At 44.3% G+C, this 25829-nt stretch overlaps 2 protein-coding genes across 5 annotated transcripts; one reads left to right on the plus strand and one right to left on the minus strand.

Moving 5' to 3' along the window:
- The first annotated feature begins 1412 nt into the window (after positions 1–1412).
- Positions 1413–24474, plus strand: LOC137608967 (ras-specific guanine nucleotide-releasing factor RalGPS1). Of its 4 annotated transcripts, none has more exons than XM_068335623.1 (20): positions 1413–1980; positions 2759–2889; positions 3090–3194; positions 4146–4196; positions 6158–6241; positions 6683–6772; positions 6861–6953; positions 7026–7152; positions 16141–16278; positions 16632–16725; positions 18322–18389; positions 18573–18699; positions 19053–19204; positions 19280–19328; positions 19644–19724; positions 20470–20575; positions 20661–20753; positions 21011–21116; positions 21197–21288; positions 21508–24474. In XM_068335623.1, the coding sequence occupies exons 2-20, from the start codon at positions 2833–2835 to the stop codon at positions 21538–21540; spliced, it is 1746 nt and encodes a 581-aa protein (XP_068191724.1). In that variant the 5' UTR covers positions 1413–1980; positions 2759–2832; the 3' UTR covers positions 21541–24474. The 4 variants fall into 4 exon arrangements, with proteins under 4 accessions (XP_068191724.1, XP_068191725.1, XP_068191726.1 ...); XM_068335624.1 differs by having other exon boundaries at positions 21511–24474; XM_068335625.1 differs by lacking the exon at positions 19644–19724.
- Positions 7572–13270, minus strand: LOC137608970 (angiopoietin-related protein 2-like). Its single transcript, XM_068335638.1, has 5 exons — positions 13158–13270; positions 11017–11921; positions 8649–8842; positions 8117–8387; positions 7572–7947 (listed from the first exon to the last, which is right to left on the minus strand). Exons 2-5 carry the CDS (start codon positions 11906–11908, stop codon positions 7742–7744), a joined length of 1563 nt encoding a protein of 520 aa, XP_068191739.1. The 5' UTR covers positions 11909–11921; positions 13158–13270; the 3' UTR covers positions 7572–7741.
- Positions 24475–25829: the final 1355 nt, after the last annotated feature.

Here is a 25829-nt window from a genome sequence, read left to right on the forward strand (position 1 = left end):
AAGTTCAGGATCTTTTTCTGTTTTCAAACCCAACCCAAGATGCCTGAGGAGCTTAGTAAAGAGACACCAATCAGAAATACCATCTGCCATAAAGAACGTTTCTCTCTAAAAAGCTCCAGAATGGACAGTTTTCCTCTACAATTTTTATAACACTGGTTAATTCAGTGCAAAAAACAGTTCTCGCAGAATTAATGTCCCAAGAGATATTATCTGCTGTGCCAAAAATGGGAAATGCCTGCAAAACACCTGAGATTTATGAACTGTGATAGGAAGATCATAACCAAATGTCTGAATAATAGATGGATACAGATTTTACCGGGTTACACTCATGACGAAGCGGTTTAAACATTTACCCAATTTACAGAGAATCATAAAATAGACGTAACATGAATTGTTAAGCCCTCTTATGTACCTTTCTGACTCAAGTTGTTTTAGGAGTTGACAGATTACCTGTTTGTGTTTTAGATATGATTCTTGTTCAGGAACACACAAATGGAATCTGACAAGAACCTTTGTCACTCACTAGAGCTGCTGTCCAATGTCTAATTGTTTGAGCCTTACAATTAGAAGCAGAAGATTAGAGATAGGAAAGAAATGTTTAACTGAGCATCTTTGCCGATGATTTATTACTTTATTTAAGCAACACAAGTTCCTCAATTGCACACGTGATGAAAAATAATCCCAACCTTTTCAGCGACGTTATAAAATGAACATTTCAATAACAATTGTTCACTATAGACTGCTGCAACAAGGGCTTGAAAAAGTTTGCATAATTTCACATAAAAAACAACTACTTGAAACGTATATTAGTCATGATAAGAATAGAAAATCCTTTATTGTCATCATACACAAGTGTACAACAAAATTTAAGGACAACTCTTGGTGTAAAATTCAGATTAAACAAATAATCAAATCCCCTTTATTTCTATAGCACAATTTAAAGTGCTGCACAGTCAATAACACACCAGACTCAAAAAACAGTGAATACAACGCATTAAATAGAATATCATCAAACAAAAAAATCCAATAAAATAAAAACGGAAATAAAATCAGAAAAAAAGTTATGTGAAATAGTAAAGAAAGTTAACACTAGATGGTGTCAAACACCAGGGAAGAGGTGGGTTTTGAGAAGTGATGAGTCCAGTTACAAGTGTACACCTGTACACGTTTACATTGCAATATCATTCACACATTTCCTAAGTAACGCTTTATGGATGTTTCTCTTCACACTGAATGGTTCTGGTTCCATTCTGTGCACCTCCCTTCACCAGGGACGGACTCCACGACCCTCCTGTATCACCAGGGAGCGGCTCTACGACCCCACGACCCTCCTGTGTTCCACTCCTCTATATTCCACAGGAACAGACACCGAACTGCCACATTTCGTCTACTGGAAAAAAATTTGTGTTCATGTTCCATCCAGGATGATGGGTTCTAAACGGTCTGTTCGTGATTGATGACGTCACGACCCACTCGCGTCTTCGTCGTGAGACGGAGACCTGTGACGAACGACCTGACTGACGGCCAGTGAAGGCATCTCCACACACCTGCGTCCGAGGGACGCGCACTTGAAGCTGCGTGCTTATTGGCTCGCTCCGTTTGGAGGCGGGACTAGGTTTTGGACTCAGACATGTGATTGGTCGTCACGCGTGGCCGTCACAGCTGTGCTACCTGCCACTTCCTGCTGTCGCTTTGATTCCGTCGCTAATATTTCCACTGACGCGGACTCGGCGCGTCCTGCCCTGCGTGGATGATCCCGTCTCATGAGTCCGGCCCGGTTCGCCGACCCCGCGGACCTGACGTCACGACCGTGGCTTCATGTGCGGTTCAAAGGAGGAGTTCCCCCCCCGTGGACGTGTCTGGCACCGAACGCGCTGGGCTGTAATTGACCGCGCTGTCCGGACGCGTTTGATCTGAACGCAGCTCGTCGTGTTTCCGTCACGGGCGCAGCAGCAGCGCGTGCACGCGCCCGGTAGTAAGGTAGGCATCACGGACGTGTTCGCGTGAAGTAGGGCAACGCTGATACCCGCAGGGCAGCAGGCCCGTCTGTGGAACCGAAACACCGCGTCTCCACGCTACAAGACACGCACAGACACGGTCCGTGGAAGGACCGCTGTGCTTCTGCTGCGTCTGCAGGTGTGATCGTCTGCGACACTTGACGTGAATCTCAGCTGTCAAAACTAAAACATGTTTATGTGTGGAGCAGCCCCACACCCCCCCACACCCCCACGCATGGCCCCGCCCCCCGCGGCACTCACGCACGGTCAACGCGGAGCGACGGCTGCAGGAAGCTGTGTTCCGTTTGTGTGTGGATGTTGTTCTAAATCATGTTATGGAGCAGGTGACCTACATGCAGACTGATCTGCGTGGAGTGGATTTGGTAGAACGTTGTTACCAATATGATGTTATAAAGTGTTATTACCATTGTGTTATCGGTAGTGTTATTACCGTTGTATTATTGATAGTGTTGCTGCCATTGTGTTGTTACCATTGTATTATTGGTAGTGTTATTACAATTGTGTTATTGATGGTGTTATCACCATTGGGTTATTACCATTGTATTATTTATACTGTTATTACCATTGTGTTATTGATAGTGTTATTACTATTGTATTATATAATTGTGATATGACTTGTATTTCTTGGTAGTGTTATTACCAATGTGTTATTACCATTGTGTTATTGATAGTGTTGCTACCATTTCCCACTACAAGTATTGAACAATGCACTGCATTCAGAGACTTGTGTTTGTCTCCAGGCATGGATGAGAGGTTATGTGTGCCCCCCAGCTGAATGCCCTGACCCGTACGGCCCCCCAGTCCCTCTGTGAGCATGTATCGCAGGAACGGACTCTCGGACGGCACCAGCATTAACTCAGTCACCTCAGAGGTGGGAAACGACTCCGACACAGCAGAATGTCAGTGTGTTGATCAGAAGCTGCTGCTGTCACCTGACTCTACAACCACCATAGATATATACAGTAGATAGTTAGATACATAGATAGATAGATAGATACATAGGTAGACAGATACATAGGCAGTCTCCTGACTGCTTTAATGTGTGTGTGTGTGTGTGTGTGTGTGTCTCAGGCCAGCAGCAGCTCTGACTCTCTGGATGGACCTTGTGTGGACTACGCCAAGAGCTATGATGCGGTCGTGTTTGACGTGTTGAAGGTGACGCCGGAGGAGTTTGCTGTGAGTTTGCATCTATTGTTAAAGCCAACTGAATTACACTCATTGAACACGGGAATCGAAAGACAGTTGCTTCCAAGAGTGAAGGGAACGCTGCCATTCATGTCTGCATTAAAAGGGATGTGGGAATATGCATCCTTTAAGTCAATCAAGCGTTTGGATCAGAGCTGCATGTGTGAAGCTGGACTGAGCTCCAGAAGGCCCCTTTGAAAAATCTACAACTACTCACCTTCCAAGAACTTAGAGGGCAAACATCAAATAATAATACTTTTAGAATGGATGAATGAATGATAGTATGGATGGGTGGATGAATGGACAGATGGGTGGGTGGATAGGTTGAAAGCAAACATACTCTCTAGTTTTCACTTCTGGTGACTCTCGCTTAGCTTTTTATTTAAAACACCGCCGAGGATTAATGACTTATTTCATTGAAATGTTATTTGTTTAATTGTTCTCTTTTGTTCGAGGTGTTTTCCTTTTATTCTGTGACTTTCATTTGTTCAAGTAATTTTTCATTTCTCTTCATTTTTTTCTGTAACGACTCCGCTGAGAGGATTCTTCTTTATGCCGATGACAGCGTATTGTGTTGTAGAAAATGAAAATGTCACTGTCAGGTTTTTCTGTCTGCAGCCACATGTTTAAAGGACACATCCTCATACTAACTTCATGTGTATTATGTATGAACACATGTTACACGTGTTCACATGTAACTCCCAGTGGGCTGATTTTAGCACCAAGACACGAGCTGCTCTTAAGTCAGACTGGCCAAGGCTGCTTGTAATAAAGAAGACTAGAAAGCAAGTAAAGAATTTTCAGATAACCTTGAAAATAAATGAGTAACTAGAAAGTAAAACAAAAGTGAAGTCAGTGTATAACCTTTAAAACTGAAATGCATTATTTTCTGAAGGTCTTTAGATGATGTGAGCTCCCTGTATGGATTTGTCTTCATTTCAGAGCCAGATCACTCTGATGGACGCCCCGGTCTTCAAAGCCATACAGCCAGAGGTGAGACATGTCAGCATCATCAGGCGCTCGATTTCACAGTTCTTGTCCAGAGGAAACGTTCTGGTTGACATTATGCAGTTAGATGTGCGGTCGTTCTTTAGAATGACAGGAGTGTTTTTGCAGGTCTTCATCAGAGATTTAGTCTCCCCACATGTCCAGTTCCCCCTCAGTATGAAGGTCTTCTAACGCTGCCATGAAGGTTTGAATTTCAATAATAATAACTCATAGCTGTGGGCGGAGCCAGAGGTGTCTAGGTGTGTTCTGCTGCTGGTTTGAAGTGTATCCAGACCGATGAGCTCCATCTATAGAGGTTCAGTGTTCTCCATGTACTAATGACTGATACTGAAGGGGTTCTGGATGAAAGGAGGAGCTGCTCGTTTGTCAGATTAGTGGTATTATCATGCTTGTTGTGCGTCGGTATCGGTTTCAATGACAGGACACATATCTGTTACCCTGAGAGAACATGAAAATGTTGTCTTCCCTGAAAGACTGGACACCTGCTCTCAGATGATCCAGGTGTTCCTGCCTTGTGATTTGAGGTTGAAGGTTATAATATTGTATCTCATCTTCTACAAGTAGAACCTAAACAAACTTATAATTTGTCTTTTTTGCCAAGAACGTCTTTGTTCTATTTGTAAAGTCATGCAAGGAGCTCTCTGAACATCAGTAGTCAAACTTTGGGTTCATTGTTGAGGAGTACATGAGAAACGTCTGTTGCAATGACAATGACTTTATTTCCCATAGGAGACCCCTATTGGGGTATAAGAAAACTTACTAGGAAACCATGTAACAAGAATGCAGGGAAAGGGTTACTTCCTAAAAATATACATAATTTCTTTAACGAGGTTTAACAGTTTCTTTGGAGGATGAAGAATAACAGTACGATTTAATTTGAGATTTTCCGAAATGTTCCAAAGCAGGACAGGACAAGATATAATGAAATTCATCACCACAACTGTCCAGACAGAGAGGACAGGATGAATCAATGTAGTCACTATGTAAGTACTGTTGATTAGCTGTAGGGAGTAAATGATAACCACAATGGAATTTAAGCAGAATATTTTGTTCATAACAGGGAGTATCTTAAAGTATGGTTCAATACATAAATTACTTTTAGAAATTCTATAATTTGAACAGAGTATATTCCTTTTACTTCAGCTTGCCAGTTTTGGGTAGAAATATCATGTAATCTTTGATTAACTACAGATTTAAACCATCGAATATCAATCTTCTGAGTACTGTCCCGAAAAGCTGGAAAACCACATTTATTTGCAATTGCATGTAACCTTGCTATCCATCTAGTGCTTAAATGATTACAGTCATGATATTTCAAAACTAGATTAAAATTAATATGATGACTACCTTACAAAATTCTGAACCACCATTCTTTTCCCAATTATATTTTTCACATATAATTTGGAAACTTATATGTGAAATTCTTATAGAAATGTTTCTGCAGCATTTCCAGTTGGTCAATATTTTGAAAAACCCAAACTTTACAGCCTAAAGTTAGAATGGGTAGGACTAGTTGATCGAAAAGCTCACAGGTGACATCGATGGGTAGATCTGGATGCTTGAAAAGCAGATTAAACATTGCTCTCTTGGCACGAGCCAAATTTGCTGATTTTACTGTTGAAATTAAAGGTGACCCCAAGAAATACATTATCATCAACTACATCGCTTCACTAATACTCTGATTAAATGTAAAGCAGTAGGCTTCCGATGCTTCTGCAGAGCTTTGTACCCTTTGTCGACAAAAGCTGAAACAAAACCGATCCAGACATCTCAAAGCTTCCAGGTCCAGATAGAAGCCTCTGGCCATTCAGGTTCGGTCCCAGAGCGCTACCTGGTGACCCTGTGTGTGTCCAGCTCATGTTGGTTTGAGTACATCTGCGCTCGGAGCCATACTCATGCTGGTGTTCCTCAGGGATGAAGGTTTAATGTGATCTTCTGACTGACAGGAGCTGGCCAGCTGTGGATGGAACGGGAAAGACAAACACAGTTTGGCCCCTAATGTGGTTGCATTCACACGCAGGTTCAACCAGGTACGTGGTGGTTCTTCTCCAATCATTTCACCAAAGTCATTGTGTTTTTATCCATTGAATAATAGAAGCAGATGCTGGACAGTTTTTATGAACCATGAGCCTCTGTTCCTGTTTTGAGGAAAATGTTTGGGTCTTAGTCTTTGAGGAGAGGTCAGGTTTGACACGTGACACATTTGAATCATTTGGCATAAAACAAGAAATTGCAGCCATGTTTACATGCAGCCCTACAGGTGCCTTAGAATATCATGGAAAGGACCACCTTTCCATGTATCCTACCCACTCTCTGATCACATGATGATAGGTGTCCCCCACTGGAGAACAGAAGTCTCTGCTGCTCAGCTACTTTAATTCATTCTGTCTCCTGAATGTCCGAACGTCTCTTGAATACCAAACCGAAGTCTTTGGTGTCTTTGTCAACGTTTCTCTATCCTGCTGTTCCAGGTGAGCTTCTGGCTGGTGAGGGAAATCTTAACGGCCCAGACGCTGAAAATCCGAGCAGCAATACTGGGTCATTTTGTCAAAATAGCAAAGGTGAGTTCAGCCAGTGAATGTGCTGCAGGGAGGGGGGCAAGAGAGAGAGAGAGGCTGGTAGAGGAATAAGACCTGGGTTTGTCCTCAGAAACTGCTGGAGCTGAACAACCTTCATTCCTTGGTGTCGGTGGTGTCGGCTCTGCAAAGCGCTCCCATCTTCAGACTCAACAAGACATGGGCGGTAAGATGTCATACACAATTTTGTGCCAGTCTGAGTCGTGTACAGGTAACAGTGGTTTGATTTGTCCTGTAGCTGATCAGTCGGAAGGACAAGGCCACCTTCGAGAAGCTGAACTACCTGACGTCTAAGGAGGAGAACTACACCTGCATGAGGGAATACATCCGCTCACTGAAGATGGTGCCCTGCATCCCCTATTTGGGTGAGTTCATGCAAGACTGTACAACTCTATAAAGTCCACTTATAGTTTACGTGTGTGGTCATTCCATCATTTACATAAGCATACACACACACACACACACACACACACACACACACACACACACACACACACATACACACACACACATATGTTAATTTATTGAACTCCATCTCGTGGGAATGCTAGGTGTGTGTGTTCTGGATAAGAACCATTGGCGTCAGCGGCACACAACGTTTGGGCTGTTTCTCGGAGGAGATTCTCATCTCTAACACATGAACACATGCATGAAGCAGTGACGTGTTTTAGGCTTCTGGTCACTCATTAACACAATACATGGCAGGTTTCTAGAAGAACCAGTAGACCCAGTCTAGCAGACCTCTGGTTAGCAACTGTTTCATTACTATTTTGCATGTATATTTGATAAATTTGAAACATTACATAAAATGTGAATTTCATTCTGTACAATAACAGGACATCAAAAAACAGTAAATGAAATGAACAAGAACTGAATTCAAACCAGTGATTCTTTTTTGTGTGACACAGAAATAGAATATTTTTGTCCACTGGGTCGGTTCTGGTTTCCGTGGCTTTACTGTCGATGGAAGGTGTTGCCATTGGGGTGTACCATCATGGTCACTCTTCTCAGAGAATAAGCTGCTCCCTTGAGCTCTGCCCAGTAGACCCCGTCCTGGTGACGGCTTCGATAGTGGCCCCCGCGGTACCATACGCCATTGAGGTTGGAGTGAGCACAGGCGTTGTACCACCATCCTCCCTTCTGGTAGTGAGCACAGTTTCCTGGACACAAGGCATCAGGACAAGACAGTCAGTTAACAGCAGATTAATGTCTTAAGTAGGAGCAGAGTTATGCAGAACTAAACGGTATATTGTTAGCAAAGGAACTGGACCAATCACAGGCCACAGCTGATCAGGTTGGGGTTTTTCTCTTGCACTACTCCTGACTCACCTGGGTAAGCATCAAGATCTCTGTCCAGTGTGGTAAACCGTTTGCTGTTGTGCCAGGTCAGAGAGTCTCCAGCATTGCCATGGTAACGACCAACACGCAGCCTGTAAAAATCAGCTTCAGACTCAACACGGAAGCTGGCATACTCGGCAAAGCTCTTCTGTCCAGTCCAGTCCTCCAGCGTCACCAGCAGCTTGTAGGTCTCTTGATTCGTCAACCAGTAGAGGTTTTCCAGTCCTAACCAGTATTCACCGTCAATGTTCCCAAAGCCTTGCTAACAGGGAAGAAAAATATTGAATTCATCAAGATTCCTGTAAAAATGAATGAATGAATGAATGAATGATGATTTTCTCTCCTCAAAGACGTTTCTGTCAACTTGTTAAAAACTGAAACCGAAATTGGTAAATAGTGAACATCATGTCACTGTGTGACATTTTCCTTATATTGATTCTCTGAGCAGTAAGATCCCATCAGTAAATCTACCTTCAGGACTTGGTAGCTCAAAACTTTTGGAACCAGGTAATGTCAGACTTACCTTGTACGTCTCCCAGTTTCTGAAGAAGTTGACGGAGCCATCCTGACGCCTCTGAATGACCGTCCATCCACCAGGGTCGCGTCTCTGGTCACACCAAACCTGCATCAGTCTCCTGCTGTTGTCTGGTTGGAGGAGATACATGCCACTGGTGGTGTGTCCGTCCTCCAGGGCACTGGAACAGTCTCTGAAAGGGCCTGTAGAAGAGACTCAGAGATGAAGCATGATAGCTTTCATGATTCATTCATTTTGACCAGAATGCTGTAATAAAACACAGTAAACCAAAGAATTCTAGTGATAGACACTGTGACACCAACAAAGTGAAGTCTTTGACTTGTCTTTGTGGGCCGGAAGTGACGGCAACAGGAGATATGACTGAGGAAAGGATCAGTCCATCATCTCAAGACGTAGGGCAGGTCTGATTAGACACCAGGTCACGTAGGTGGGAGTCGCTCAGTCCTGATCATTGACAGTTCTTGTCCGGGTTGTTAACACGATACGCCAAACAAGCTTCATTTTTTCTTTGGGACGATCTGGAAACATATCCGGATCAGCTGCTAGTAAAAAGACATGAGAGAGAGCTGGAGGTGTTTGTGACGTAACATCATCACCTCCATCAGGTGAGATGAAGTCTCATCAGCTCCATCAGAGGAGGTGGAGTCCCATCATCTCATCTTGATGCAGCAGCTCGTTGGTTCTCTGCTGTTTTTTTGAAGGCTGACATTCAGATGTTTGATCAACCAGAGAAGCTCCACGTCTGTCATTCATTTGGTGATGGACCGGTTCGTCATTGGTTTTCCCTCGACAGACAAAAACTCCTCAGTGCGGTTCTCCCTTGGTTCTTCCTCAGTGTGGTTCTCCTGCAGAACCTCCTCATATTGTTGTGATAGACTACATGAGTTCCTTCAGTTTTCAAATATGGCCGCTCTCAGATAGCTTCTTCTCTATATTAGCATGTAGGCATATTAGCAGCATTAGCAATAACACAGAAACACTCTGGCAAATCAGGTGTTTCAGCTTTCAGTTTAAACTTGTTTTAAAGGCGAGTGTCAGTATGCGCTGTGATTGGTCCATGATTAGTCTTCGTCTCGAAGGTTTATGGCCGTTGACAGATGTGTGACATGATGCTGCCTTCATGAGATGAGTAAAGGAACTGCAGGCTCAGTTTGGGTTTTGTCTGGGGCCAAATAGAACACATTTTTAAACATAAGGCATATTAAATCTGATGGTGGTTTGCGATTGGCGAAGGGACTGGACTTAGGATATTTGTGTCTTGATTACCAGAAACACAAACAAGACGTTCTGACAGAGGCTTACGGTTAGGGTTAGGGCAATGTTCAGACATTTAAACGTCAAAATTTTGATGCGTCACAGATGTTTGTGTTTGAACGTTTTGTCTGTTTCTGTACATCTGAATATCCATTTGCTTTTCCGCACCCTGAACTCTTTTCATTTGCATAGAAACTAGAGAAAAGATTACCTTAGAACGTACAGCAGTTCTCTTTAAATATTACATTTAGCTGTTAGAAGAACACGGTCAGTCCCTCCATTTGTCCCTGGGCATAGTCTTTTCTTTTAGACATAATTGATAACCAAATGGTAATTGTTTGGCAGCGTTTACTGGACATTCCTTCCTCTGTCACTGCAAGAGCTTCTTTGGTCCTCAGAGGTTTGTCTTCTAGCCGTCTGGAGCAAACAGACCTGAGTATGAATCAGGGGAGAAGCTGCTTTAATGCTGAGCTCCTCAGCTCCACTAGAGGGAAGCAGACCCAACAGGAAGACTGGTTCTTATGTGGACATGAAGCAGTGCTGCTTGTCAGGCCTGGAAATTACTGGGAAGGCAGTGGTTTAGATGGGATTTTCTCAAAATGTTCACCAGGATAGATGTGACACCAGAGACACACTGAGCACGAGGACACATCGAATGTCTACAGTCAGTCCAGCTCGGAATGGGATTGTCTTTATTTAGATGAGTGAATGTTTTCTGCTACTCAACACTGATGGTTTCATTCTGAAGTCAGAGACTCTGAGATGTTTGTCTCTTCTGTTCTTGACTGAACCGGGACAGTTTAGGGGTGCAAAAGCTCTCTCTTCTACCACTGGTTTTATGTGGTCATGCTGGTGTTAGACAAGTTCAACAGTGATGCATATTTATAGTACTCTTATTGCATATTTTAAGTCATGTGGGGGAAGGTTGCCATTTTTGCACTAAATATCACAGAAATCAACGTGAATAATCAAGTGTCCTATTTTCCAGTGAAAACCGGACTGAACCTGAATCAGCAAGGACTTATTCTGAAATATCAGTCTTTGATGCATTGATGTATCAGGCAAGACTTTCTGACCTTTGACCTCTGTGGCTACTACTCACCAGAGGAAGCTGTGAAGCTGTACGCAGCACTCAACACTGTGGGCAGCGGTGGACGTGATACTTTGGAGTTCTGGTCGCTCTGGATTTCATTGGTCATGGGCTTGCTGGAATGCCGGGTGTGGGTGGGTGCGTGGTGAGGTCTGTAGCCTCCAGGAGAATCTGCTGGCCTCTGGTGGGATGGAGGTGGGATCAGAGGTCGCTGTGGGTGCAGCACACGGCTCCTCTGCTGAATCCCGTGGTGTGAATGGAGCTTACAGCGCCCCTCCAGCTGCATCAGGAGGGTGCTCTGGTTGCTCCAGAGTCCAGACAGGTGCTGGTACTTGTGCTCCAGGTCTCGGTAGCGTGCAGCTAGTCTCCCCATCTCATGTGTGTGGTTGAGCACACGTGTCTCCAGCTGGGACACCTCCAGAGTGTGGTCCCCTTTGCGGATCGTCTCGTGCAGCAGCTGCATGTAGAGTTGAGTGATCCTGGAGTTCATGTTGCGACTCTCTTTTTGCAAGAGCTGCACTTCACTGACCAAACCTCCATCTATGTTCACCAACCGCTGCATGGCTTCAATCTGCTGTTGCTGCTTCTGCAGCTCACTGCTGAGAAGCTCCAGCTGATGTCTGCTAACCCTGTTCTCCAGCAGGGCCTCGGGGTTCTGGGAGTTCACACAGATGGCCCCATCGTTTTTCTGCTGAGGCACGATGAAGGTGTAGGAGCACCTGTCCTTTTGGGGAGCACCATTGTGCACCGTGGCACCTTTTGGTTCCGTTGCGTCGTAGATAAACTCTCTCTCCAGGTTTCCGTTCCCAAGCTCCTTTGCTTCTTCCTGTAGAGAAGGTCCCGGGAGCAACAGGATCATCACCAGAACCACCTTTGAGAAGCTCATAGCACCGTCCTCCTGCATCCACACCAGACCCCTGCAAAAGATGCAGAAATGATCTCTCAGCATTCACTGAAAAGATTCATGCAGACTCTGGTTTTTTTCCATAGGCTGAGTTTCGATCTCAGATAGAACATTAATCATGTGACCGTCAGTCTTCAGGTTTACTGCTGCATCAGCTGTTCATCAACATTTACTGAACCTAGGGATGTCAGTTTAACGTGTTAATTAGATTAATTACGCTACGCGCTATAAAAATGAACGCGATGAATCGTGAGTGGCAAGTCAATGTACAATCATTTTAAATTTTGCCCATTGAGTGACCCGTAGGCTGCAGTGATGTCACTTCCTACCTGTGCCACTAGTCAAAAGCAGGGTGACTGACAACAGAGATGGACGCGACACAGGAGAGCGAGGCAAGCCCACTCGGACCTTTGGGCGGAAAGTTTATTCATAAAAAGAACAAAGACGGGACTATCAACAAAAACGCAGTGATTTGTACCTTTTGTAAAAGAGAATTTTCATATCACAAAAGCAGCTCCAGCCTAACGTATCATTTAAATGCAAAACATGTCAAGGACACAGAGTTGTCTGTTGTCAGTACCTGTAACGTTAGCTTACCCATTTAAAGGACGCTATTGATGTTGCCTTATTTAGGGGCATGTTATACTATTCATTTTGAATTGCTGTATTGAGTCAGCTTTAGTATTCATTTTGATTGAGAGTCTGCTTATGTGCCTATTTGAGATTCGGCCTTATTTTATTTCTGAATTATATTTATTTTATTTAACTGTATTTGTATTGATTTTTTGAGAAATGCACCTGGCCTAATTGGTTTGCTGATGTGCTTGGCCTTTTTTCTTTTGAATTTCATTTATAAAGCACACTTAACCAATGAAAATGTAGATTTCAAATCTTCTCTTCCTGGTGTATTCTGTTGATTAGTCATGCACTACAATTTTGTAGTGTCCTAGAATTCAAATTCTTTATTTGGGGGCCTTTAGCAGGTATGAGATTAAAATGCGATTAATTCGATTAATTACAATAATTTATTAATTGCATTTTTACACCTGTTGTTCTAGCTGTCTGTCGTTCTATCCATTCATTAAAGCCAACAGTACACAGAAAACAGAAGTGTTGTTTTTGGAGTCAGACGATGGATGGAATCTGAATGGGAGAATAAATCCAACCACTGAACACACTCCTTCTGTCCATCCTCTGAGGCCAGCCACTATTCCCTCCCAATCAGATGATGGATGATGGACCGACTCACCACACACGTCCTGTTCAGTCAGTCCACATTCCCTTTGTGTTGTCGTCTCAGTGAAAACAGCTCCTAGCCTTTAGGACATCCATGAAGGTTTGATGACGTCTCTCCAAACGAAAAGTTTCTAATCCAGCAGCAGCGACAGATGAATCTGTCTTGGGGAGCAGCAGCGTGGAGATGGCTGGCTGGAGCTGGTCTCCAGCCACGCCCCTTTCCCCTCCCCTGAACACAGGCTCCAAACCCCCCCACCCTAACCCTTGACCCCGCAGCCCTGCCTTCGTCGGTCTGCCACATGTTGTCTCCTTCCTCTCTGTGCCTCTATCAGCCCAGGACCCCCGTCAGCCCAGGACCCCCTTTTTGGAGGACTAGATTATATAGTTTTGGTCGTGTGACATTTTACAGTCATGCTATTGTACTGATTCTGTTCCTGATCTGAGTTGTGATCTGGACCCTGATCTAGACCCTGTGACCAAACATTCATTTATTCATTCATTCATTCATTTATCTTTCTGACTGCTTGCGCTTTTGAGATTCATGGGGGTTGCTGGAGCCTATCCCAGCTGATTTATGGACAAGGGGTGGGGGACACTCTGAGCGCTACGCCAGTGCTGAACAGACATCTGTAAAAATTTTTGTTTCATTCAGACGGTTTTCCTGAAGCACAGACTGGAAAACCGTCGCTGAAATTACTGGTTACATAAAACCTTCAACCTTACCTCCATGAGGAAGATTGTATCACACCAGTAGACATGAGACACACCCCACCCTCCTCCTCTTCCTCTTCCTCCTCCTCCTTCCCCTGCTCCTCTTCCTCCTCCACGCTTTCAAAAGGAGTTGTTGATGGGACAGAGGATTGGTAGACTCTTTGCCTCCCCCGACCAATGACACCCCCCCCCCCCGTTAAGGCCCTCTGTAGAGTGTGTTACAGACCCATGCTCCATGACCTATGACCTCTAGTGCCTGGCCCCCTGTGGGACTGTCTCCTTTGTGGTGCTGACATAAATGAGTTTAGAGGAGGTGTTGTGCAACAGAGCTGAAACAACTCCCCCTCCCTGCAAGCCCTTTGGTTTGTCCGAACTGGACCAGCCAGACGTTACCCCCCAGACGTCACTCCCCCAGACGTCACCCCCAGCCCAGGGTGTCCCTTCAGTGATGTCTGCATTCTGTCCTGACCGGATCTGTGCTTCTTTGTTCCTTCTTGCTTCAGTTGTGCTGACATGAAGGTCAGCTTTCCAGGTCAGAGGTCAAAACACAGGAAGTTGTCCTTTCCAGAAATCATTATGATGTAGCTGGAACTCGGTAGCAAAGTGAGGAACTGCACAGTGATCATAGTCTTGAGAAAGAACTGAGTGTTTTCAGAGCCGCTGATGGGCTGGTTTTCCTTTGGGGTTCCGTTGGTGATCCGTTGGCGTTCTCTCGGTGCTCCGTTGATGTTCAGTTGATGTTCCCTTGGGGTTCCATTGGTGATCTGTTGATGTTCCATTAGGGTTCCGTTGTTGATCCGTAGGGTTTCGTTGGGGTTCCTTCAGAGTGCCTTCAGCCCATAGTGGCCATGTGTGAAGCTATGGATGATTTGCCATTCCTGTTCATCATTGAGCTTGGAGAGGCCTGTGTGAGGCACTGACTTGTGGTAAGACTGTACGAAACGTCTCTTTGGTACCGACTAGGTGGATTGTCTTTGAAGCCTTTCTGCTTCAGAAGAAGAGTGTTCATGTCTGCTATGGATCCACTAACCGGTTTCAAAAGGGGGTCTAGAGAGTGCAGGGAAGATTGTTTCCTAGATTCTGTGATTCTGTTGCTCGTGATGGGTTTCATACACCAGTCCATGTGGGTTTGGGTTGTTAGTGTGACGCCCCTGGGAACCCCAGTAAAGTCCAGGGCTTGGGTGTGCTTCTTAGAGACGGAGCAGGGGATTCAGGCGGTTGCGTCTGCAGCTGGACTGTGGTCCACATGTTAGATCACACTCTGAGGATTTATTGGTGGGTCTCAGCAGCACCAGTGGAATTCTATCCTTGCTCCTGACCTGAGGTCACAGTTACCGGTGAACTCCTGACGCACTAATTTCTCCTTGAAAATTTTGAAGCACATAACAACTGTGTAACTGTGTAAATGTAATGTTCTACATAAAATCTGACCCAGGGGGATGTTTGGTCACTTAAGTGAAGTGAACTGACAACCAATGGCTCATAAGAACAGTCGGTCTTCAGTGGTGCTAGGAGTTTGGGCTTGTCTTAGGAATACTGCATCTGGAACAGTATTAGGGTGTACGAGTTTGACTGATCTTATCAAATATTATATTTTTAGATCGCAGATTTTTGATTTTCATGAGCTGTTCGTCATAATTATCGAATGAAAAAAAAATTGGTTTATGTGTAATAAACCTCAGACACCTAAAGTAATTTCACTGAATTACCTTACAGGAAAAGAAAAAACTTACATTATATTCAAACTTGTTAGGATGCACCATTAAAATTATCAATGATTGTTTCACCTGTAAAAAAAAAATCATTTATACATTCAGTAATGGGTCAACATTTTATTAACAGCGTGCTTCATAAATCTGCCCTCCCCCTGTTATTCTGTTGTTGTCCTCCTTTAATGGAGGTTCTGGGCTGTCATCTGTTTAGTTCATTTTGTTATTTTGAAAGGTAGTCTTCATCTTTTTATGTGTTCTGTATCCCTTCATCTATGTTTATACTTGTCCTTTCTGTTCTCATGTTGAGTGTCTGATTGTTTCCGACTGTCTTTGAAAGCCTCCTCCTTTCACCTGTTTGTCGTCACTCTGTCAGTCTAGTCTTTTTGGTCTTGTTTGCTGTTGATCTCATCTCCCAGAGGTTTTGAACCATCCATTGAGATATTCTGCTACTACACAGGTTCAGTGTAATCTTCATGCGTTATTAAAGAATGTGGTTTACCAGAATTTGACATAAACAATGTTATATTTAGGTTCAGAGTTTCCTCATCAGTGCTTCTGTCTTATCTCATTAAGGCATCTACCTGTTGGATATGATCTACATTGACTCCGCCTACCCTGCATCAGACAGCATCATTGAAACAGAACAACGGACCAATCAGATGAACAACCTTCTTCGTGTCATCTCAGACCTCCAGATGTCCTGTAACTATGGTAGGAATCATCTGTGCTCAATGCAAAATGAACCTGGCTTTGCATCTGGTAGACTGGTATCACAATAAACACAAACAATAATAACAAACAAACTGACATCACAATAAACTCAAACCTGAAGCCTACCTCAAATCAGTCAGCCTCCAGGGACGTCCGTCTGTCCCTTCAGGAGCGACAGGCCAGTTTTTCCTGACATTTACGTCAGAACTGAAGTGATGCTGACTGGTGTAATGTTAGACTAGCAGTGTTAGATTGGTTTGGTTAGTCTGTACATTATGATTTGTGCTTGTTCTTCAGTGAAGCACGTTTCCATGCTGTTGAGTTGAACATGACAGCAGAGCTCTTTCCTTCAGATCACCTGGTTACGCTCCCCCATGTGCAGAAGTACCTGCTGTCGGTCCGCTATATAGAGGAGCTACAGAAGTTTGTGGAGGATGACAACTTCAAGTAAGTTTTCTGTGTGATCTGTTCAGAGGGCGTCACGACCCCCACCTCAGGGTTTCCAGGAGCAGATCACAGACCGAACAGTTTCCCCAGGTCAGGGTGCAGGAAGCTCCTTTACCTCTCGCCACAGGGACTTCCTGCTCCGGCCTCTGCTGAAGACCTTTTCAGATCATCCTCCTCATACAGGAGTTTCCAAAGGGAAACCGTCTGACCTTGAGGTGGTCTATCTCTTAGACTGACGCTTTAAGTATAAACCGTTGGAAAGGACATAAAGAAATTTAATAATGAAAAATTACAATATTTCCACTTTGAAAAATAAGTGTTATCTTAAAATGACTAAAAATGTGTATTGACAGAAGTGAAGCTAAATAATGAGTCCGCTTCTTTCTCATATCATAAACATAAACTGTCGTAATAAGTTCCCAAATGTCCCATTTAACATTTTAGTTGAAAAATAAGAGTCTTGAAAACACCTCCAATTTCATTTTTTTAAACTCAAATTTCTTTTGATTGTTTTGATATTTAATGTAGCCAGTCGTATCGTTGTTTCCTCCTAATCTCTTTCCTGATTGGTCATTTGTTGTGGTGTTTGTGTACAAATATCCACTGATGATCTGTCTCACTGATGAGTATTGTGAAATTTTGCGTTACCAATTTAAATATTCTTAGTTCACATGACTGACCCAATTAGTATTTATTACCATCGGTGATCGGTTCCACGTTGTCCTTGGTGTGATTGATTGTTTGTCTTTCATGTGGTTCTGTGTTCTGCTGGTGACGCATCTGGGTGTACCCCACCCTCACCCATTGTCAGCTGGGATAGCCTTCAGCAACCCCCGTGATTCGTGAAGTGGGAAAGTCGCTGAAGAAGAGATGATTACAGTCGTCTTCCAGAAAGTAGATGGATGGATGGGTGTACCTTCATCATGTTCACACAATATGAAAAGAGCTAATTTAGCAGATTGTTACTTTGGGGGCTACTGCTCCGAGTTGGAACTACATCTTGGGGTTTTGGGGGGGCTAAGTTTGACTATAGTGTCCCCATCAGCCCACATTTGTCTATACTTTGACAAAATGGCACAATTGAATGCGTTCAAATACTTGTGTGCATCCAGATCTAAGACTGAGGACTTTTATCTTTTATTTCTTTTTTCATTTAGCCAAAACAAACACTTTAACTCCATCAATCAGGTTACACACATAGAAATTACCTGGCCTACCCTAGCCTATCCCATCGCATTACCCCAGAGGGTCGTTGGGGCACCACAGACAACCCGTGGTTGTCATCATATGGTGTGTCAAGGGCAGTTGAACCTGACGGCACCCATCCATCCCTCCCCAGGTTGGATGCAGTTTAACGTAAGACCCAGCCGGTGGTGACCATCCATCACAGGTCAGTTATGTGAACCCACGACCGTCAGGGCAGCATGGTAGACCCCTAAACGGGTTCAGGGGGGAGGCCTCTGAAGCTCATTCCATTCCCAGACAGCATGAAAGGAGAAGGCAGCTCCCTGGAGACACGTTAAGAACCTGACCAGTGGTTCTGGGTAGGTTGGTGGGGGTGTGTGATGTGTCTGATGGAAGGTTTGTCTGTTTCAGGCTGTCTCTGAAGATTGAACCAGGGAACAGTTCCCCTCGTATCGCCTCTTCTAAGGAAGACCTGGCAGGTAAGTCTTCAGACCTACCGAGCCCAGCTGTCTGTTTACCCTCTATACCCTCTATCCAGTACCAGGGCTTTGGTGTCGGTTTACTTCGTATCCAATACAGGAAGCAACATCTCCATCCACGTTCTTCACTGAAGCAGCCTCCTGGTGTCACCGCCACCTTAACCAGTGTTGTATGTGTTGCAGGCCTGTCTGAGGTTTCTGCCTCCCTGAGGTACAACCGACGCCCAACCTGCCCTGATGCCTCAGTTGGGGTTCATATCCCCACCCCACCACCATCTCACCACAGGAAGAGCCACAGTCTGGGAAATAAGTAAGCATAAAGGCTTGTCTAATACTACCTCACTTCCTTTATCAATCCATCCATCCAACCATCCATCGTCCATCCTCTTACTCACGCCTACTGGCAGTTTGGTGTGATCAGTCAAACTCAGCTTCATGTTTGTGGAGGTGGGAGAAACCTGGGGAACCTGGAGATAACCCACACAGACATCAGGAGAACATACAGATTCCACACATAACCTGGTACCTCTTACTGTGAGGCGACAGCGCCACCCACTGGTCCAGCTGTCTCCAGGGGGTCTCCTGGTGACTCCACGGGGTCTTCTGGTGTCTCCAGGGGGTCTGTGTTGTTCCTCTGGACTAACCTTTGGTGTGTGTCCACAGCATGATGTGTCAGTACGGCATGTCAGAAAGCAGAAGCGCCACGTTCTCCATAGAGAAAGCACGCCACCTGCTGGACGACAGCTTCTTAGAGTCTCAGAGTCCCGTCAGAAATGACCCCTACAGCACGTCGGTGTCCAACGGCCTGTCGTTAGGTGTGATCCCATATCTGACAGTACCAGAGCTTCTCCCTGAGCTTCTCTGTTCTAAATGAATGTTTTCTCCAACAGGCAGCAGTGAAAGCTCTATTGGGGAGGAGTTGTCACCTGGAATGGAAAGGTGAAAGATCTCATCATCTACAGCCTACCTAGCCTACCATCATTGAATCCAGTCATGTAGCTTAATAATATTAAGATGAGGGTTAGATGATGAATATTAAGATGATGACTGACTCCTCTGTGTGCTGTCAGTGTGTTTCGGTGTGTATCTGTGCTCCAGCTGGTTCATGTTGATATGAGTGTATCTGAGTGTTGCTCACATCCCACCTCAGTGCCAGCAGACTTTAGAAGGTGTCCAGCGCTCCACCGGCTAGTCATGAGATAAATTCAACGGTTCTGTTCACCTTGACTGACTCTCACAATATGTGACAAACAGGGGCCGCATGTATGCAACCCTGGGGCCCAACTGGAGGGTCCCGCTTCGCAACTCCCCTCGGAGCCACAGCTATGTTTACAGGTACAGTAACGTGGGATCAGCAGAAGATCCCCGTCCTCCGTAGGAGGCTGGATCACACCTCCCTCACTGCATGCTGCTTCAACACACAGTCTAAACCCATGAAGAGACTCTGGTACAGGCCTCAGACACAGATTTAATGTAACACACCCGAAATTTGTGCGATTAGTAAAGAACCTGTTGAAGATTGATCCCTAAAACTTGCAGGAACTAATTGGTAGATGTTCTGCGTTCCTCCAGCCACTCAGAGGTGAAGTAGTCCCACTCCTGATGATGAAGAGGCACAGAGAACTACGGACACAGCCCTGTTTGATATTGGTGTTCACATTATAGCAGAAACACCTTTGCACAGCTTGTACTATGCTGGGGTCATGAAACCACCAAACACACATAGTGATCAGGTGACAGATGACATCATCATATGACACAGGTGATACACGTTCGTCTTGTGTCTGTGTTGTTCATCTAGCTGTAACTCTGCTCAGTGTGAGATTTATTCTGAAGTTACCTTTCTGTCAGGGGTGCTAAATGGTCCTCGTCCTCCAAACGTTCTGGAGGTAGCTGTGTTTTATTAAAGTCTAGTGGTCACATCTGATTCACAGAAAAAACGTTCAGGGTAAACTTCTTCCTATTGCCCCGCCCTCTGAGTCCTGCCCCTCTTTAGCAGGACTGTCTTGACATCATGTCCTGTCCAGCACTGAACTCAGGACTGGGGTTTCCTTTGCTGACGGTGTGTTTCTATGTGTAGTTCCTGTGCAGCGTACTCCTGCTATGGATGCAGCGAGGCGGGGGCCGCGACCATCGAAGGACCCCTGAGAAGAAAGACTCTGATGAAGGAAGGACGGAAGCCCCGGGTAGACATCTCTGATTTCACTGCGTAACGGCTGCTGTAAAGGAGGAGACGGGTGTTCATCCTGTTGTCTCCTGTGTTCCATCCAGCTGTCATCCTGGACCAGGTTCTGGATCAGTCTCTCTGGATCCACTCTGACCTTCTTCGGAGCCAAAGCCTTGAGGGCCTCTGAGAGGAAACACGTGGGTTTGATGCTCAACTTTATGACACAAAGCTCTCCATCTCTCACAAACGCATGTTTTTTCAGGAGCCGTACCCTCATTGATTTAACATTCACACTACGGTGTGATCTAGTGAAATGATGTTAAACCGTTCAGTTGCCCCTGCAGCAACACGACCTAGACTGAAGCAGGAAGTGGACTGATGGGCAGAGGCACACACACTCAGTGTGACTGTGGGTGTGGTTTTCACGTCTGTTGTGATGTCATGTCTGCTGCAGTATAAGTCCAGCCCCTGCAAGAAGGTGTGTGTCACTGGGTGGATGGTGGTGCTGCCGGATGACCCAGCGCGACCCAACATCTTCCAGCTCAACGACCCGGACAGAGGTGAGCTTCACGTTACCAACTGACCGTCTGTTGTTCTCTTGTCTGGTTTTTGCTAAAAAACATTTTGTGGTATTTTCTAGGCAACGTTTACAAGTTCCAGACAGGATCCAGGTTTTCGGCTATCATCTGGCACAAGAACCTGGAGGAGGCGTGCAGGAGTAGTCGAGCTCAGGTATGTTCGAAAGACATCTGATTGGACCACAGGTCACTGCTGGACAGATGAAACCATGCTTTGAACCGTAAGACGTGACGAGAACTGAGAACCTGTAGTACCCACCATCAGCAAAAATGACGACTGTAGTATCATCATTTTATAGGGAATGGCGACGGCGATGCTTTTTACTGTACATAAGATGACAATGAATGTCAGTGTGTTTTTCTGTTTGTTCAGCAGATGCCAGCCAACCTGATGTCATTTGAATGAGGAGGTGTCCCTCAGAAAGACATCATTGTGCCAAACTGGTTTGTTGGGATGCAGCGACTGATGGGATCCAGTGAGTATGGTGGTGCACACTGGACGATGCTGGACCAGAGGCTGCACAGGCCCAATTCATCCGGACCGTGTTCATTGTAAAGTATGAAGAACCCCCAGCTAAATACTGTGATGAGGTCGTCCCTCCTTTCTTTCTATAGGTTCTTGTTGACTCACTTTTTATGCTGCTAAAATTATGTGAGCAAGCACATTGTTTTGTTCTTTTGGCCCATGTTGGGTTTCTGATTGGCTGAAAAGACACATCAGTGCACAGATATGGACTGACCGGTACTGATGCTGATCTTCAGTTTGTAGACCAGTATTATTTGGCCTTTGAATGGAGCTGAAGTTTTAGAACATTGGAATGTTCATTGTATTTCAGCATTATATAAATGAGGAATGGTGGGTAACGATGTCAGCGGACACCCCTCACCTGTGAATATTGACATTTTTGAAGGCCCCCCTAACAAATCAGCATCGCATGGAGAACAGAACGACTGCAGCCCTGGATTAGTCACTTTTTCAGCTCTCACTACCTCAGCAGGTAGTCCTCGTGTTAAAAGGTGTTGCTGATATTTAACATGGTTTACAAAGAGTGACAACATTTTGTACAGAATTAGCACCATGGAAACAGGACAGAGGTGATCACAGGACAGCCAGTTGTTGTCTAAACTGTTATGAAAGCAGTTTTCTATACCAAGTACCAAGCTTTCAACAGTCGTCTGTATAAATGCTGTATTTATTTCTGAAAGTTCAGTTTCAGCGAGCTGGCCATCAAAGGGAAACTGTAAATTAAATCCGTCCAACAGGAAGCTGCTCCTCACAGAGACTTGGTGAGAAAACACCCTAAAACCCCAAAACAGTTTCATCTCCTATTGAAGAACACTGGAAAGAGGACTAAGCTATAAGTAGTGTTACTATTAGATGATTCTGCTTTAAAAGCCAAACATTTTGCTGAGTTATGCTTCATTGAACAGGGACCTTGTCGTGTAACGACATCGATGAGTCGTTAGATGAAGTCACACCCAGTCCAGGTCGTCAAAGTGGTGCTGACGCGCCAAACTAATGAGTTTGAGTCTCTACTAAATAATAACCGGAATCATACATGTATAAATGCAGACAGGATCAGCTAAACCTGTGAATCACACCTGATTTTTTCTAATGCATTAAAGAATCATCAGAGCATCTTTGTTCCTTCACCCACATTCATCAATGTGCAAATATTCTGTTTGTTCTCCAATATTATTGTCAATTTTTGTGATTACTCTTCAAAGCCATGACCACAGTGTCTTCTGTACTTCACATCACGGCTAATCATGCTACATTTTTACCAACTGGAATTTATCATTTTTATTTTTTCAGTTGGGTCAGTGTCATTTATTCATGTCTGGTTAAACTTGTCTCAACGTCACTCGTATTATCCATCACCGTGATTATTAGTGTATCTTAAGCTGAGCCAGCATCCCTGTTCTTTCGATGATGCTCTGACTTCTCACGGGTACTTCAACAGCTCCAGACTTTATTTGTCAAACGTCGACAAACATGTGACGTTCCCGTCAGCCTCAACTAGACATTGAACACTGCTAGAAAAAGTTAGACACTAAAATCAATTCTTGATGAGCAAATTATTCAAGTAGAAAAGCTATAGTGATGTCGTCTGATTTGTTTGGAACAAAGTGATATAAAAACTATCGATAGATAGATTATATCAGCTGCGCATCAGCATGTCAGCATTCTGTGCAGGCTGACCTTAGCTCAATGCTAGCACAGCGGCAGCGCCTTAGCCTGTAAAATCTCTAAATACAAGATGTCATCTCAAAACGGCAGAAGAGGAAGGGGAGTCCGTTCTCTCTGCACTAGTGATCAGTGTGAGAAGAACATGTGTGAGTCAAAGCACTGACCGGTGGAGGATCATGTGTGAGTCAAAGCACTGACCGGTGGAGGAATGTGTGCGCCACTAGTGTTCGCATGTTCCCTTTACTGCCATGAATTTGATGTCAGTTCCACCGTGTCACTGACTTCCTGTTGGGCACCGGGCCCTTCAATGGTCCAGAGACCCTGCAGATGAGGCTCCATGTGCAGACCAACCAACCAATGGCCACAGATTAGTGGAAGGCCCCGCCCACTGAACGCTGTGTGGACGTAGCTAACAAAACATTGAGTTTATTGGTGAGCTGATCATCATCCATCCTGTGACCTCAGTGGCAGTTGAGGGTTTAAAGTCCACACAAATGAATTTATGAGTATTAACCATTAATTAAAGATGAAATCAGTATTGGGTTTTGTGTGATCCACACATGTTCCTGTGCTGGATGATGGGAACATTAAACACCGCAAATGAGGTTAAGCGAGTCATTTACATGCAGGAAGTGGGAAAAAACAGGCGAGAAGTAGAAACATCAAACAGCTTAACGTCTCAGTGTCATTTACCAACAGGAAGTACTTCAGTTGAGTTTGACAACAACAAGCAGGAGTTCAAAATTGGGATTAAAATCCATGATTCCATTTTTTGTTCCACACATGACTCAAATATCCAACTACCCATCATCCACCCTTAGATAAGACACGTGTCTGACCAATCACATGTTTAGAATCATTTCCTCATCATTACCAGTGTTTTTTTTAATAACTGATTATCAAAATGAATTTTGATATTTGTTAGATGTGAACATGTTTCTTTTTTATCCAATGTACTGAGGTGTGATGTCTCAATGCAGCATTGCGTGTATTTTCTGTACTAATTTTGAGCCTGTCTGTGAAAGGGTAACCACTGAGTGACCACCAGCCTGTAATTCTTTCTGGTATTTGTACCATGACATTGCTTTGTGTTGCTGTAATTTTCAGCTTTGGCCACGTCATTGAAAATAAAACCTGTATGTACAGCAAGTCGCTGACATTTCTTTTTCATCTGGTGGTCATGTGATCTATCCATCCGGTGTGCAAAAGCAGCACAACAGACAGGAAGAAGAATGATATTACCAACCGTCTCCCATGGCTTCTGTCTTTAGGAGACAGGCGTGGGATCAGACGTTCCGTCTATTCATACCCCAATGAATATGGTGTTATGTAGGCCAATCTGTTTTTGCAATATTGATACAAACATCTCTTTATTATCCAGTAGAATCTGTGAAGAGCTCATGACCTACTTTCATAGATCAAAGCAGTAGCTTTGATCTACGGTCTTACTCACACTGGCTTTCTACCTCGTCTTTCTATCTTATCCGGTTCCTGAGTGTACAAAAGTTGAATGTAACCTAGTTTTCTCAAGTTCAACATCTCATTTTCATCTCCTTTGCCGCCCGAGTAATGTGCTTTTGTTTCATCTTTCTATCTGCAACGGTTGCGAAGATATTTGGTGGACTAACGAATGGACGGATGGATGAACAGACGAACACACGAACACTGACAATTACAATACATCACGGCTTTGAAGCGGGATATAATAAAGGAGTTTGCTGCTTGTCTCACATGTTGATGGGTGTCCACATTATTCCAGATTCTTGTGGTGATGTGACTGAGTAAGTTTGTTCTGACATCAGGAGTGACCACAGGCCCAAAGTTAGCATCTCTGCTGTCCTGTAAAGGTGAATGATGGTGCTGTCTACAGTACAGTCTGGGGATGAGGGTCAGAAGACTGATTTCAAAAGGTCAAAAGATGGTTGTTTCACAAAGGGACAGCTGCTGCAGAGAGAAGTTCAGGTTTCTTTAGGATCTGGGTGACAAACAGACATTTAATGTAACGACTTGTGTTAGACCGTGATCGTTATGAAATGTCTGAAAATGACCCTGGAGTAACGCTCAAAAGAAGAATGTTCATAACAGGAGGGAACTCTGTAGGACGGCTCCATGTCTGACAGGTGGAGGAGTGACATTACTGAAGGAAGCTTAAAGTCACTCAAGTCTGCAAAATCCTGACCCAACAACAAGAGAATCCCCCAACTGCTCATGAATACTCCAAGATCCCCTCTGATGCTGGAGGCATTTGTTTTCTTTACTTTTGATTTTATTGATATTTATTTAAACAACAACAACAAAAATATATAAATAAAAAAAATACAAAACATGCAAAACATGAGACTTTTCCGGATGTTAGACTATGGAACCCCCCGGGTTTTGTTGGGTTTCTCTGTTAAAGCACTTTGAAATGCTGATGTGATTAAACGCTTTACAAATTAAAGCTGACTGAGGACAAGGTCAGACATATAACGGGTTTTTATAAAATCTTTCATCATTCAATTAAC

Source organism: Antennarius striatus, chromosome 15 (genome assembly GCF_040054535.1).
Source record: "Antennarius striatus isolate MH-2024 chromosome 15, ASM4005453v1, whole genome shotgun sequence".
Classification (NCBI taxonomy): Eukaryota; Metazoa; Chordata; class Actinopteri; order Lophiiformes; family Antennariidae; genus Antennarius; species Antennarius striatus.